At 36.4% G+C, this 16,563-nt stretch overlaps 2 protein-coding genes across 3 annotated transcripts in view; one reads left to right on the forward strand and one right to left on the reverse strand.

Moving 5' to 3' along the window:
- jam2a (junctional adhesion molecule 2a) overlaps window positions 1–11,738 on the forward strand; it is a 33,936-nt gene extending 22,198 nt beyond the window's left edge. Inside the window, exons 2-10 of one of the 2 annotated variants that reach the window (XM_051705371.1) lie at window positions 47–112; window positions 522–632; window positions 963–1,112; window positions 6,474–6,658; window positions 8,274–8,376; window positions 8,654–8,761; window positions 9,085–9,097; window positions 9,846–9,879; window positions 11,247–11,738. In XM_051705371.1, the coding sequence (XP_051561331.1) occupies window positions 47–112; window positions 522–632; window positions 963–1,112; window positions 6,474–6,658; window positions 8,274–8,376; window positions 8,654–8,761; window positions 9,085–9,097; window positions 9,846–9,879; window positions 11,247–11,297 (821 nt within the window). In that variant the 3' untranslated portion in view covers window positions 11,298–11,738. The remainder of the gene's footprint in view (window positions 1–46; window positions 113–521; window positions 633–962; window positions 1,113–6,473; window positions 6,659–8,273; window positions 8,377–8,653; window positions 8,762–9,084; window positions 9,098–9,845; window positions 9,880–11,246) is intronic. The other variant, XM_051705372.1, reaches the window with a different exon arrangement.
- Window positions 11,739–11,791: 53 nt separating this feature from the next.
- Window positions 11,792–16,335, reverse strand: atp5pf (ATP synthase peripheral stalk subunit F6). The gene is made up of 4 exons (XM_051705391.1): window positions 16,175–16,335; window positions 14,398–14,571; window positions 14,058–14,182; window positions 11,792–11,901 (listed from the first exon to the last, which is right to left on the reverse strand). Exons 1-4 carry the CDS (start codon window positions 16,288–16,290, stop codon window positions 11,870–11,872), a joined length of 447 nt encoding a protein of 148 aa, XP_051561351.1. The 5' UTR covers window positions 16,291–16,335; the 3' UTR covers window positions 11,792–11,869.
- Window positions 16,336–16,563: the final 228 nt, after the last annotated feature.

Below are 16,563 nucleotides of genomic sequence, written 5' to 3' on the forward strand. Positions count from 1 at the left end.
AATTTGATCATGAATTGATCACCGTTCGTCATTGTTTGTGTTTCAGGCGTCTGTGTGGCCCCCGTCACTGTGACCAGCAGCAGCCCCAGAGTGCAAGTGCTGGAATATTCAGGTTAGTTTGTGCATTCACTGGCGCAGGAGTGTCTGTACAATGTACAGCGAGTGATTGCTTTCAGTGTACAGTCAATAAAGTCATATGCACAATTACAGTTGTAAAAATGCTAACTTTATTTTAGAATACTGAAAGCACACTTGTTAACCCAGCCACAATGAATGAGTGCAAACAATGGGATTTTTTTTTATCTCTCATTTGCATAAAGTTGAAAATGTCACAACTTTTTGACGCTCTCAGTGCTTGCTGTCACTTGTCACTCAGCTCTCATGAGAATTAATTAAAAACACCTATTCTACTCTGCTCGCATACCAACACTGACAAACGGCTCCATTCAGACATCTGTGAATTACGTGTTTTCAGTATTTGATTCTCATTCAGTATAACTTGTTTTCTCTCTCCTGCTCAGATGCCAAACTCTCCTGTGAGTTTAAAACAGAGAGAGAGAAGAATCCACGCATTGAATGGAAGAAGAAAGATAAAGATGTGTCCTTTGTTTATTTTGAGGGCCATTTCAAAGGTAACTGACATTTGTTAACTATGACGTGTCCTGTGAGAAGAGCCGTACACACTCTGAGCCAGCAGAATTATGCAAAATTATGTAAAATTTTAATGTTTCTCATTCTCAAAATTGTACAAAAGTTTGTGGAAATATGCAGATTTTTCCTCCACGTTGGACCTCGTTCAAGAAATATGAGCAGAGCGCAATTCATGCAAATCATTCGTAAAACCATTGTTTATATTTTTTTTTCTTAAAGACAACTTGAACAGAGTTCAACAGATTTGAGAGCGCTACACTGTCACTTTTATTGCTTTAAAATGTGTCGATCAGCATCTTTTGTGTTTTTAGGACCCTTTCGTAGTCGTGCGGAGATTGACGGAGCGACAGTTCTACTTCACAGGGTGACTCAGGCTGATGCGGGCGAGTACCGCTGTGAGGTCAGCGCACCGCTCGATACTGTCACACTCGGAGAGACAAACATCACACTTGAAGTGCTGGGTAAATTCACAGACAAAATTCTGTTTGTTGTAGGGCTAAAAAAATTTTTATTTTTCAGCATTTTGATGATATCTGATATACACTCAGTGACCACTTTTTTAGGTGCACCTGTACACCTACTTATTCATGCTATTTTCTAATCAGCCAATCATGTGGCAGCAGTGCAATGCATAAAATCATACATTCTGGAGCTTCCATTAATGTTCACATCAACCATCAGAATGGGGAAAAATGTGATCTCAGTGATTTGGTCCGTGGCATGATTGTTGGTGCCAGACGGGCTGGTTTGAGTATTTCTCCTGGGATTTTCAAGCACAACAGTCTCTTGAGTTTACTCAGAGTGGTGCAACAAACAAACAAAAAATACAAAAAAGTCAGAAGTTTACATACACCTTAGCCAAATACATTTAAATATATTTAAATGTTTTTCACAGTTCCTGACGTTTAATCGTAGAAAACATTCCCTGTCTTAAGTCAGTTAGGATCACTACTTTATTGTGAATGTGAAATGTAAGAATAATAGTAGAGAGAATGATTTATTTCAGCTTTTATTTCTTTCATCACATTCCCAGTGGGTCAGAAATTTACATACGCTTTGTTAGTATTTGGTAGCATTGTCTTTAAATTGTTTAACTTGGGTCAAACATTTTGGGTAGCCTTTCACAAGCTTCTCACAAAAGCTGCTGGGATTTTGGCCCATTCCTCCAGACAGAACTGGCGTAACTGAGTCAGGTTTGTAGGCCTCCTTGCTCGCGCATGCTTTTTCAGTTCTGCCCACAAATTTTCATCCAGACTGAGGTCAGGGCTTTGTGATGGCCACTCCAATACCTTGACTTTGTTGTCCTTAAGCCATTTTTCCACAACTTTGGAGGTATGCTTAGGGTCACTGTCCATTTGGAAGACCCATTTGTGACTGAGGCTTGCAAGCCTCACCCTTTTTCCTCCAAACATAACAATGGCCATTATGGCCAAACAGTAAAATTTTTGTTTCATTTGACCAGAGGACATTTCTTCAGAAAGTAAGATCTTTGTCCCCATGTGCACTTGCAAACTGTAGTCTGACTTTTTTATGGTGGTTTTGGAGCAGTAGCTTCTTCCTTGCTGAGCAGCCTTTCAGGTTATGTCAATATAGGACCCGTTTTACTGTGGATATAGATACTTGTCTACCTGTTTCCTCCAGCATCTTCACAAGGATCCTTTGCTATTGTTGTTGGATTGATTTGCACTTTTCGCACCAAACTATGTTCATCTTTAGGAGACAGAATGTGTCTCTTTCCTGAGAGATATGATGGCTACGTGGTCCATGGTGTTTATACTTGTGTACTATTGTTTGTGCAGATGAATGTGGTGCCTTCAGGCATTTGGAAATTGCTCTAAAGGATGAACCAGACTTGTGGAGGTCCACAGTTTTTGTTTTTGAGGTCTTGGCTGAAGTGTATGTAAACTTCTGACCAACTGGAATTGTGATATTCTCAATTAAAAGTGAAACAATCTGTCTGTAAACAATTGTTGGAAAAATTACTCGTGTCATGCGCAAAGTAGATGTCCTAAACGACGTGCCAAAACTATAGTTTGCTCATATTAAATCTGTGGAGTGGTTAAAAAATGAGTTTTAATGACTTCAGCCTAAGTGTATGTAAACTTCTGACTTCAACTGTAAGTAATAAATGGCTGCATTCACCTACCAGTAAATATAATTTTTTACTAGGGCTGTGGAAAAAAAAAAAAAAAGATTGTGTAGCATATCGCGATTCTTGATCCAAACGATTTTAAAATTGTCTCCCTGATGAAAAATAGATCTTTTTTTTATTAAAAAAAAGAAAAATTAAATGTTTACCTGAATGCTATAATGATTCATAAATAAATATAGAAAGCTATATTTGTGCAGAGTTCCACACTAACAGGTTTTCTCTCTGAGAATGTGTCTCTTTAATTCTTTACATTTTGTCCTTTAATGCACCACTGCTACAGCCATCATCAAGCACCGTTTGTTCACTGTTGGACCTCAAATGTTCCTGTTATTGTGCATTATCCAAATGTTTATTTGAGAGGTGTTGTGGAGAGTATTTGTCAGAAGTCACACTACAGATTCTGTCTGACACTGCTAACATCCTGGGTATTCGTGCGCAGTGGCAGGAAATTTTGCATATTTACCCGCCGCAGTCTACAAGAAATGCCGCTAGACACAAAGACACGTGCTTGAAGAAACGCACCTGATTATATTCTGAAGAACAGACGAAAGAAATTCCAGCGATGAGCGTGTCTGATTTGCTTTTTTGTTCAGAAATTAATTTGCGCTTTGGCACCCACGCACGCAGCGTGGCCGTGTCTCACGGAACATGTGCAGATGGTGAATTGTTGCTTTTTTTCCCCGTCAATCATCTGGGAGCAGTATGTAAAAACAGTATTGTCTATGAGAACGCAGTGAATCTCAGACTGTCTCAAGATGCATATGCAAATAACATGCAACGACACTGGGACTACAGGTGAATTGTCGTGTGTCATAATTCATTACGGCCCCAGAAATTGTTCTTGAACAAGTTTACTCTTTAGCCTCCATTTTTCTGTTGCAAAATTATCATTATGATAATAGTAATAGCCTATGGTAATATGTTATATTTTATATTCTAAAATGACCAAATTAGTTTAATAAGTTAAAATTATATATTGTATATATTTATTTGTTGAATACAAATGGACATAATGCAGCATTATACATGGGTTCCTTTGCACGAACTAGTCGCCTAGCTCAGACAGTGCACTGACTGGTCAATTGGTAGTTTTGCACATTCCTACCTTTTACCTGCACATTATATATTACAGAGTTAAACAATTGTCGTTTCAGAGACAACTGTTCTTCGATAGATATTTATATCTGAGAAAAAGGAGTTAGTTTATTTTTTAATCTTTTTAAGAAGTTTTTATATCAAAACATAAAATCAAAATACTTGCAGAATCGCAATCAGTGTTGGATAACGTTACTTTTAAAAGTAACTTGTTGAAATATTGCGTTACTCAAAGTAACTTAATTAAAAATTTATTTATTTTTTTTATGGAAAATAAAGCAATACGTTACTTTTGCGTTACTTTTTTCTCACAGCCACTTTCTCTTCTGCTATGCTATACATTCCATACAAATAAGCCATGCATTGCATACAAGCGACATTACAGGTCATGCTAGATACTGTACAACACTCATGTCAAAAAAACATAGTAAACAAACAGATATTTAGAAAGGAGGTCTTCATGTCATATTTATAATAAAGAATCACTAACATGAATATGCATGATTTGTTTTTCCATCAACATGGCAGCCAATATGAATAATGAAGAATAACCACTGTCTTACCTAAAGCAGCAAAGTCCAACACTTAACCCTGCATCATATGTCATCATGTGCTGTGCCCATCGACAATGCCAGAGTCAACTTGAGATGTTCTTCAGAAGTCAGGATAAAATTCAGTGGGGAATGCCAGCCTAACGTGTTCAAGGAATAAGTCTGATGAATAAATGAATATTTTTCACTTAAGTAATCTCAGTGCAAGCTTGTTTTGAGCTGATCCATGGTGCGTACAGACGGCACAACTTCAAATGCGCATGTTGAGACAACTTGAATGGAATCGTTTTTAATGTTACCAAAATGTGGGGCCTTGGTAGCTCAGTGAGTATTGACCCTGACTACCACCCCTGGAGTTGTGAGTTCGAATCCAGGGTGTGCTGAGTGACTCCAACCAGGTCTCCTAAGCAACCAAATTGGCCCGGTTGCTAGTGAGGGTAGAGTCACATGGGGTAACCTCATCGTGGTCCCGATTAGTGGTTCTTGCTCTCAATGGGGCGCGTGGTAAATGGTGTGTTGATCATGGAGAGTAGCATGAGCTGCCATGTGCTGGGAGTCTCTGCGGTGTCATGCACAACGAGCCATGTGATAAGATGCGCAGATTGACTGTCTGCGGAAGCGGAGACAACTGAGACTTGTCCTCCGCCACCCAGATTGAGGTGAGTAACTGCGCCACCATGAGGACCTACTAAGTAGTGGGAATTGGGCATTCCAAATTGGGGAGAAAAGAGGAGAAAAATTAGAAAAATACAAGAAGAAAAAAGAAAATGCTACCAAAATGTCATACAAATTATTTGTTTCATGATTCAAACTACTTGTTTATTATAAAACAAAAATGTAGAATATTTTTAGAAACTAAGACATTTTCTCTGCGAACACAAACCATGTAGAACTTTGCTTGGAGTCATTGATCCAGATTCAGCTTTTCTCATCCCATTCTCCCAGTTACAGGGAGCTCTAACATGGAGCAGTTCGGCTGCATAAGTCCATGAATTGAGCGAGTATTTCACCCTGTGTATTATGTCAGTGGAAGACTAGTCTTATAATCCCTCTGCCTAGACGTGTTTAAAGATTTTTTTTAACGCAATGTGTATTAACACTTGAATCAATAGCGTTTCACTCAACCGAATGATGACCTCATTTTATGCTAAAACGCGAAATGCGCAAGCGAGTTGATTGACAGGCGATGTCTGTATCTAAAAGGTGATTGACACTCTTACCTGCATGGTGGGACTTCCTTTCTACATTCTTTGACTGTTGGGTGCTAGAGCTTCTTGGTTGGGTGTTCCGATTTCTCCCATTCATTTAAATAGAAGTGTCTCATCTCTGCTAAATAGTCTCTGGCCTCACACTTTATAGAACTACAATGCCAATCATGCACTACGTCTCCTCCCTGAAGTTTTGCACACTTTTACTCCTGATTTCTCGCAATACAGGGACAGTTTAAAAAAAAGCAACGTGTTAGTTTATTTAAAAAGTAACTCTAATATTATGGTCTAAAATAAAAAAATATTGTGTTACTTGTTACTCGAAAAAGTAGTCTGATTACGTAACACGTGTTACTTTTATCGCGTTACCCCCAACACTGATCGCAATACATATCGAATTGGCTAGGAAATGTTGTAAAATCGAATCGGGAGGTCTGTGGCAATTCCCAGCCCTAATCTTTGCATTTACATTTTAAAACCTGTAAAATAACACTGAGACTTTCATGAACTTTGAGTGACATCACAAGTCATTCAGTGTTTTGAATTGATTCATTTAAACTGACTGTTTGAACTGATTCATTGACATGAATTGAACTTCCCAACTCTATGAATTTGAAAATGTCTTCATGCTCATGTCTTTCAAGGATTGCCAAATCAGTCTTTATGCATGCTTATTAGGAAACTTAATTGTCAAATAAAAAGTGCATTAAATAATTTTTTAATCCATACGTTGTCAGCATTGGTTTGCTGTGGTTTGTTGTGAATATCTATGTTTTGTGTGTGTGATCTGTGTATTAAATGTTGCTTATTTCGCAGTGCCACCACACACGCCGTCATGTGACATCCCGAGCTCCGCCCTGACTGGATCCCAGGTGGAGTTACGCTGTAGTGACCAGCACAGCATCCCCCCTGCTGTCTATACGTGGTATAAAGACAAGAAACCCTTGCTGATACGCCACGCCAATGACACATTCACCATCAATAAATTCACCGGCATGCTGGTGAGAATGAGAAACACCATTGCTTTGTATTTTCTTTTAACTAGGGCTGCCAAATTAACATGCATTTTATGAGCTTAAATATGTTAATTGTAGATAAACCATCTGTTTTTCATATTGGCATTTTCATACTTATGGCCGATAGGCTGATGGTTTTAATTTGGTCAATTTGCCAATTTGGTCCTCCACCATACGGAATTGCAAAAATAAACATGGATGGGTCGCTCAAAATAAAAAGAGGAAGTTTTATACCACCACAGAGACAGTGTTTACGGTTTGATTCTTACAGTTGTCTCTCTGTATGCTGTATAAAGCTGCAATATGAAAAAGTATTTTAACACATCGGCTTTAACACTGTTAAACTTATTTAACTTAATTAACATATTTAACTAATTTAACATTAAAGGAATATTCTGTGTTCAATACAAGTTAAGCTCAGCATTTGTGGCATAATGTTGATTATCACAAAGAATACATTTCTTCTCTTCCCTCTTTTAAAAAAAGCAAACAGTCTTGGTTCCTGTGTGGCACTTACAATGGAAGTGAATTAGGCCAATCCGTAAACATTAAAATACTCAATGTTTCAAAAGTATAGCCACAAGAGGTAAACAATATGTGTGTTAACATGATTTTGGTGTGATAAAATAGCTTTCTAACCTTTTCTGTGAAATTATAGCCAATTTTACAACTTTGCCATAACGACCTGATGCTGTAAACCTTGAAACCTTAAAATGATGGATTTAAACAACTTTACAGGCACAAATAATTCACAAGTTTTTACAGAATAATTAATGTAAGTAAGTTTTCAAATAAAATAATGAGCTTCATATTTCTGCTTTTAAACCCTCCAAATATTGGCCCCATTCACTTCCATTGTAAGTGCCTCACTGCAACCTCAATTTTTTTTCTTTTTTCTTTTTAAAGATAAGGAGGGACAAGTCAAAAATAATTTTTGTAAAGCTTTTCTTTTATTATTTCATTAAGTGCTCTCAGTCATTATTTTTGTATGTTGCACTGGAAATCTGTCAAATATTGAGTAAAATAGACTGTTTTTTTTAATTAGATTTTAAAAAACAAAACAATTATGTATATTTATAATCAAAATTTCTCTCGCCATTTTGGATACAATTATTATTTTTATTTTTTTACCGAGCTCATCACAGTGCGTTCTGGGATTGCTGGGAGCGCGTCTGTGATGCCTTGTAATGCGCCCTCCGTAGACAGCTCAGTGGAACAGACCGATGGCTCAAAATAAATGTTATATAATTAAAATAAAAATATGTTTATAGTTTTCCAGAAAATGTCTTTCACTGGATTACGTAGAGTTGTCTCTGCATATAAAGCTGGAATGGGTGAAAGCATTTTAACACCAAAAAAAGCTACTGTTGAAAGACATTTAAAGATATTGTTTTCATTAATCGAATTCAGTCATATTTTATAGATTTGATTGTCACATCTTTCAGCGCTGTGACTGTCACACTGACAAACTGATGTTGACATGCAGACACGAGTGTTTCTAAATAACCCTGACCGCCAGTCACACACACACACACTCAAACACACATCATGCCTGAAGGATGTTCTTTAACCAGTCCTCTCTCTGTTGTGTATGGATCAGATCTTTCAGAAGGTCAGCAAGACTGATGCGGGTCAGTATCACTGTGAGGCCAACAACAAAGTGGGACCCCCAAAGAGCTGCGAGGCCAAACACATGCAGATTGGTGTGTAGCGTGTGTGTGTGTATGCTTTCTAAGGTTCATTGACACCAAAAAGTATTTGTTCACTTCAGTCATACATTGCATTCGATAACACAAAATGAAAGCAAGTGTGATCTCCATGTTTCAAATGCTGCTGGAGCTTCTCCCAACAAACCTAACAAACTTCTTGTTGTCAAATATTTTGCTTGTGAAGATTGTTTGGGCTATCTTTCTTTCAAATATCAAATGCAATGACATTTAGATATTTTTATTCACACTTTCTCTCTGTCTCTTCTGTCAGATGATCTGAATCTTCCCGCGGTGATCACTGGTGTTGTTCTCGTGTGCCTGATCGGGTTATTGTGTGCTTTTGGAGTGTGTTACGCTCACCGGCAGGGATACTTCAGCCGTAAGTTCAGCAGCTTGTGTGTTTGCGATTTCTGTAAGGGGCCGTTCACACTCACAGTGACTTGCAGCTGCAAAGTGACCTGAGATCATTAGTTTTCAATGAGAGTTGACGATTTGAGGCAACATGAGCAACAGCAACCGTTAGCAATGTGCGTTAGTGATGTGATTTAGAAAATGTTGAAAAAAAGTTTGCATCAATGCAATGAAGTTGCTGTATGTGTGAACACCCCCTCAATAATATGTGGAGTATGGTACATTGTGCATATAAATGAGGATATTTTTGACCATGTTTCTTTTTCACTTCTGTTTTTTGTTCCTTCACAGGACACAGAGGAAGGTGAGACTATTAACACAGACTGTGTGTGCGTGTGTGTGTTTGAGTGACACTAATGGTCAAAGAGACAAACAATTGCTAGAGAAATCACCCAACACAACACATTGAAAAGGCTGCTGTCAGCATTCTTATCAGTCACTGTTGGTTTGCTGGTGCTATTGAGCTTGTTTTGTTTGGTCTGATTAATTTTAATTTTGTCTTAATCGTGACTCAAGTATTCAAAATATGGTTACTGTATGAGACTAGTTCACTACTCAACATCTCTCATCCATTATTGGTGTGACTTGGCGAGTCGTTTACTAACAGTCTGTAATTCTGCATGGTGCACAGTGTTTCGTTGACACCGACTGTTTGACCTATGACCTCACCGGTCCATGATTGCAGGTCGTTCTGGATCCCGCAGTGTCACGGTGTGGCACACATTAGCAGCCAGAACCTCAACAGAACTGAGGACAAGTGAGTCCAAAACCAGCAGCGTTTGCAACAGGACTTTACAATATCGAATAACGAGCTGGTTATATGAACCTCAGAGCACACTGGTAGTTTACTAATCAATAGTCAGTGGGAGAGATTGTTCATCAAGGTTGCAGGAAGAAAATAGTAACAACAGTAACTTTTCAGTTAAAAGGCAATTACAGAAAATGTGTGTGCGAAAGTGAGAGTATGTGTAATATGATTGCATATTTTTCTCTTAATTCTTGTTTTTCAGTATTTCAGTACTTGATTCATGTTTAATGTGTTCTCCTTTCAGTCAACATTCAGGATACAGTCACACCCCACAGGAAGTGAGTAACATTAGTCATGCCTTTCTTTATAATAAACTGAGATGAATTGTAAAATTTAACTGGATTTCTATTTATTTTTATAGTTCATAAGATTTACCATTTAGAAGAAATGTCTGGGTCACTTATGATTCACCCTGAAATCAAAATGGAAAAAATTAGAAATCATATTCTGTGCAATTGAAGCCATTTTAGGACCATTACAAATTTTTTTTTTTTTTTTTTAAATATATACAATTATTTTCATGCTAATTAAGCACATTTCCACCCAAATTCTCTCTAATACAGAAAATTACCCAGTCCAGTCACAATGATGTTATCACTACGACAAATACTATCATGATGTATTCTTACAATTGTTCTTGACAAATGTGTAGTTTTTCTACGATGATTAACATTTTCACATTACAGTTCTGAGAATTTGGGGTGAAAATATACTTACGAAAATGTCAATACAACAACCACAAATATATATATATATAAAATGTGACCCAGACCTGTTCTTTTTAGGGCTGTCAATCGATTATAATTTATAATTGAATTAATTACATATGCCTATTAATTAAATTAATTGTAATTTATCACATATTTGCTGAGAAAGGCCCTCAAATAACTATTCAGTATATAATGTTTAGATAATTAATTGCACTGGATTAACCGGTTAAATCGACAGCCTTATTTTTCTTTTTTTGTAAGATTCACCTTAAAGGAATATTCCAGGTTCAACACAAGTTAAGCTCAATCAACAACATTTGTAGCATAATGTTGATTACCACAAAAATTTATTTTGATTCATCCCTCCCTTTCTTTAAAAAAAAAAAAAATCAAAAATCTGTCTTGCATTGAGGGACTTATAATTGAAGTGAATGGGGGCCAATTTTTTTTACGTTAAAATATTCACTTTTTCAAAAGTATTGCAACAAGACGTGTGTAAACATGATTTTAGTGTGATTAAAATCACTTACAAACCTTTTCTGTGTAAAGTTATAGCCAATTTTACAGTTTTGTTGCCATGATGATGTAATATCAACAAACCCTTTACTGCTCAAATAATACATGAGTTTTAACATAAGAATTAACGCAAGTGCTTTATTAAAATGGTAAGCTTCACATTTCTGCCTTTAAACCCTCAAAATTGGCCCCATTCACTTCCATTGTAAGTGCCTCACTATAACCTCAAATTTATGCTTTTTTTTTTTTTTTTTAAAGAAAATGAGGGATGTCAGAATTAACTTTTGTGGTATTCAACATTATGCTGTCGATTCAGCTTAACTTGTGTTGAACCCAGAATATCCCTTTAACTGCTATAAAATTAAACTACCTGATAAAGACATAAATGAACCAAAACTGCCATTCTAAAGGAATGTTAGTTCTCTTTCCAGCCTCAGGATTTCAAACACAAGCAGTCTTTCATGCTGTGATGGCGAATGAGATTCATGTCTGTGACGCTGGAACCAAAGGAACTTTGTCAATCAGCACCACAGCAACTGTAATTGGATGGAAATACAAAATGTTTTCACTCTTGCAATAATTCTCCAAATGAAAACTAAACGGACTGCTTTGAGAGTTTGATTCTATACTGCCCTCATGTAAACAATTACACAGATGTAACCAGTGCGCCCCCTGCTGGCCAAGGGTGAGAATTACCATGTGCGCCCCTAGTGGCCTATATGGTTCGTCATCGCTGAAGAGAACCAAACTGTTTCACGGCCTGTGCAACCTTGTGCCTTAACGAGACAGAGAATCTGTAATCATTGTCAGACATGTCTGTGCCTTTTTTTATTTTTATTATTTGTACTGAATATCATGTCTGTTTTCAACTTGCTGTATATTTTCATTAATAAATAAACTTTTACGTTTGATGCACTGTTGTAAACATACAATGAAGTAAATTCACACCAACACAGCACACAAGGACTTTTAAACCAAGGTCTTTTATTAAATATCTACTTCACAATCTCTCCATCAGGGTTTTGTTCTGACATCCTGATATTCATTTAGTCGTCACCTCCTCAAGTTTGGGTTCTGTTGAAGACAAACAAACTCATGAGAAACATGTAGATCAGTTATTAATCGTTGCTTAAACACAAATCACTAGTTTAGCCATCCAGACTAGCCTAGAACGCATGCAAACCATGTAACATTCACAAAGTTCAGTTGCAAGAAACACTGTAGTGTTCATCTGTAGTAAAAAATCATCTGTCAAAGATCGTCTTGTGCGAAAAATTGTTTAATAAACGAGCTAAAAGCTTAATCAGCACAACAGCCAATGTCTAGATATTGTACAAGTTAAGTTTAGATCAGAAAGAGAATCAACGATGTGCCTGATTTTTCAACAGAGGATTAGTTCACCCCAAAATTATTCTCTCACCATTTACTCACCCTCATGCCATCCCAGATGCAGAACACAAATTTAAATTAACAATATTTCAGTTCTGTAGGTCCATTCAATGCTCCATAATGCACAAAGGCAGCATAAAAGTAATCCATAAGACTCCAGTGGTTTAATCTATGTTTTCAGAAGTGATATGATAGGTGTTGGTGAGAAACAGATAAATATTTAAGTCCTTTTTTACTATAAATCTTCACCTTTGACCAGCTCTAAACAGTAGGTGGTTGAATATGAAAGTGTATATTTATAGTAAAAAAAATAATAATTTTCTTTTTTTTCTTTTTAACATATTTATCTGTTTCTCAACCACACCTATCATATCGTTTCTGAAACATTGATTTAACCACTGGAGTCGTATGGTTTACTTTTATGCTGCCTTTGTGCATTATGGAGCATCAAATTTCAGGTCACCCTTCACCTGCATTGTATGGACATACAGAGCTGAAATATTCTTCTAAAAATCTCCATTTGTGTTCAACAGAAGAAAGTCATACACATCTGAGAGGGCAAGGAGGAGAGTAAATGATGAGAATTTTCATTTTTAGGTGAACTATCCTTTTAAAATTTTAAACCAGACATAAAATGTGAGAGTCCTGACTGGTTTATTAATGTGGTCTTTCATTCTTGTAAGAATTTATTATTATACATCAGTTAATTTACTGATAAATTTAAAAAATATAAATAAAAATAACAAATAGGTTGACGATATTCCTTTAGTATTTTCATAACATTCTGCAGTAAAGTTGAATACTTGATTAGTTAACACAATCAATATGAACTAACAAACAATACTTGGATTAATGCTGAGAAAGTTCATTTCACCATATTTTGATACAAGGGTTGTCAATTAATCATAATTAATCACAAACATTTTCTGTAAGGCCCCCAAATCAAGATAAGTCATATTAATAATGCATACTACTTCAAATTTTTATAAATATATTAAGTAGGGCCTATATATAATATGGATTGAAATTCACTGAAATAATTGCTTTATTGAAGCAAATGAATAAAGCATTAATAAGACAATACAAAAAGTGGCGTAAGAACACAATATAATGTTTGATTTCTTCTCATATCATCAAACAAGCCTTCAATTGAGAGCATTCTGTTTTTTGAGTTCGTCAATGTGTCTAGTTTTCACAGGACGCGCTCGTGTTCCGTCTGCGCTATTTTTAAATTGTCACTATGTACATGTGCGTGCCTCAGACGGACGCGTTTGGAGCATCTCACTGGTATTCACTGGCATTTTTAGGATGCTGTGTCAAGTTAAAAGTAGTATAAACTTTGAAAATCGCATCTCAAGATTCCTGTATTTTATTGTGCTCCCTCAGTGAGCGGTTTTCATTCTGTGGCTGCGTTGCTTGTGAGGTTTGTTGAGGCACGCGCCACCTATTGACGCGGCTTGTTAAAACAGATGTACTTCAAGCTTGAATTGCTCATATGGAAGGAAAATCCGTACCTTTAATAAGAGAATATATGTACGCGTCAAGGAGCATGACTAATTGCGTAATTTTTTTTTTAAACACTATTTTTTATATAATTAAAATCGCACTAAATTAAGGCATTAAATCAACAGCCCTAGTAACATTAATAATGTAACAATACATTATGAACTGATGGTGTGTTCACGTCATGTCAGAATTATCGTTACTGCGCTTATGCCTTCGTAGAACTTTTAAGTACATGCTGTAAATGTACTTTTTTCTATGAAAGCTCTGACTTGACAGTTGTGACTTCCATGTAAAAAGAACCAACACGTCTTTATAGTCTGATAACAAACACCCACCTGGGAATTTGAACTGTGGGAACTGGGTCAGATCTCCACCTCCATATAATCGCTGTAGTTTGGTCATCTCCTCCATCAGGTTCTTCTGATAGGCCGGTCCAGCATCAACCACACCACCAACTGACCTATCAGAGGAAGAGAACAACAGAACACAGAATTACCTGACTAAACATAAATAACACACTCAACACAAGACTGTTTTCCACAACAAAAAGTTTGTATCGAGTGACTGACATTGCACACATATCATGAGCAGCTAATGAAAATATGTTTTCCGAACAATAAAACTGAACAATGATATTTAGTTTGAATATATGGCTTTATAACAAAGGTTACAGACTTGCTCTTGGTGTTGTACTCTCTGATCTTGTCCAAGAAGAGTTTCTGTACAGGATCCAGGTCTTTGGCCTTGTTAAAGACGACAGCGGACAGTCCGATGTTCCTGCGAAGGGTGATGGTCACTGCTGAACGAAAGAGAGACGACAGCTGGAAGAGCCGACGAAGAGCCATGATGCTACAGACAAGAAATAAATTATATTAGCTGATGGAAAAGTATTTTGTGTGCACAACTCTGTGCGTGAGAATCAGTTAACTCTGCTAAAGCTATGCTTTACTCATTTTGACCACACCAAACATTTCGGTTGTAATTGAGAATTAGAAAACAATATCCTTAGTGGTAGAACCATGGCATTTTTGGTACTGTAAGGGTACTTTTTTTCATCATGTCTCCAACTTCATATCTTGTGCATGATAAAAAAAAAAAATATATATATATATATTTTTTTTTTTAAATCTCAGGTAAAATATATGCACACAAAATTAGTGATAGACCGATGTTGTTTTTAAATGACCAATACGATACTGATTAATTTAGTTTTAGATTTAGTTTTAGCTTTGGACAACTTAATCATTTATCACCAACCTCTGGTAAACTGCTTTACAAAACTAATAATGTGCACAGTCTACAAATAAGTAATTTGACTAGTTTTAGTTGCAATATAGGCCTACACTTGGTCAAAGCCCCTCAGTTAATTAATATTTGAAATGTAAAGTCATGTGTGTCCAACTTTATGAGTAAACCCAATATTAAAGGATAGATAAAGCCAAGCATCATGTGGAACAGTGTAAATATTGGTTAAATATTATCATTTAAACCAATAAGCGGTTTATCTCTACACAATATGCTTAATCTGGTGAATATACAGGCTATAAAGCGCTTAATTTGGTAAATACCTCATTTCAAAATAAGAGTCACCAATGTGATTCAGGATTGTTAACAGTTAAAAGTCCTGCATTTTTAATGAATAAATCTTAATTTTTGCTGGTTATCATTAAGAGTTTGGTTGAACAATAAACTGCATCTAGTATTTATTTTGGACTCTTGTAGCATCTATGTCTGTGCCCGTCATAGTAAGGCAAATCTGTAACATTCTCTAAATAGATTTTTAAAACTATTGTCCAATTAATCGGTTAACGGCCTTTTCCCCCACCTTAGTTGCCATTATTGGTAGAATCCACTATCAGTCGTCATCTACTCTATAAAAGACGAAACTGGACTTTTTATCAAATTATTATTTACAAAATCATGATTATTTCGTAGCTAAAAACGATGTAAATACTGTTTAGACACTTTACTAAAGAAGGGTCATGGTACAGAATGACTGTAATTTTCATGTTCCATAGTATTTATTTGGTACTTCAAGGAATATCATGATATATATGAAAGTACCGCAGTATTTCCTACTGATGCCATCTCAGTTATTTATTGTAAAGCGTGTCAATATTAAAACAGCTCGCGATCACATGACCTATGCACTGAAATCTTTCAATTGCGTTATTAACTGTGCTGAAAGTAAAAACGAAATAAACATCAGTTCTTTACAGGTATGAGTGTTTCTACGGTGATATCAGTGAGTTAAACAGAGACTCGAGCTGATTATAATGCGCTCGCTGTCTGACCCTCACGAGACATAAACACAAACTAAACCGCTTCTGCTGCTCATCAAAACATCCGCATGCGTTTAAAATGACCACACGAGTTAACATATGGCTATATAATAGTCACTATTGCATTCTAATCAGCAATACGTTGAATAAAACAGTAAATCATCAGTCACCTTGTGCTTGACACTCGAGCCGCGGGTGCACGAACTGCTTCCAGATCACAGCGAGGGTTTATGGGTATGACCAGAGATACTTTATACTCTAGTAACAACCTCCTTGTTTTTAGCATTGGAGAGAGTGTACCAGTAAACTAGCGTGTGTGCGACAGTAAGTCACCGTTTGCGGATACAATACAAATGAATGGCGAGAGCCGTAAACTGACACCTATCTGTCGCAAAACTAAACAAGTCTTCTCTTACAAAACAGCATTTTATTCGTAGTAAACGAAACACATAGTTCATTTCAAAAGGATCGTTTAGTGTAAAACATGTTGAAGATGAGCGAAAAGGCGGTCAAACCATTAAGTGATTAACTTTTTCCTCACAAAAGCAGTTTATTCAGC

The sequence above is a fragment of the Myxocyprinus asiaticus genome, chromosome 8 (assembly GCF_019703515.2).
Source record: "Myxocyprinus asiaticus isolate MX2 ecotype Aquarium Trade chromosome 8, UBuf_Myxa_2, whole genome shotgun sequence".
Lineage (NCBI taxonomy): Eukaryota > Metazoa > Chordata > Actinopteri > Cypriniformes > Catostomidae > Myxocyprinus > Myxocyprinus asiaticus.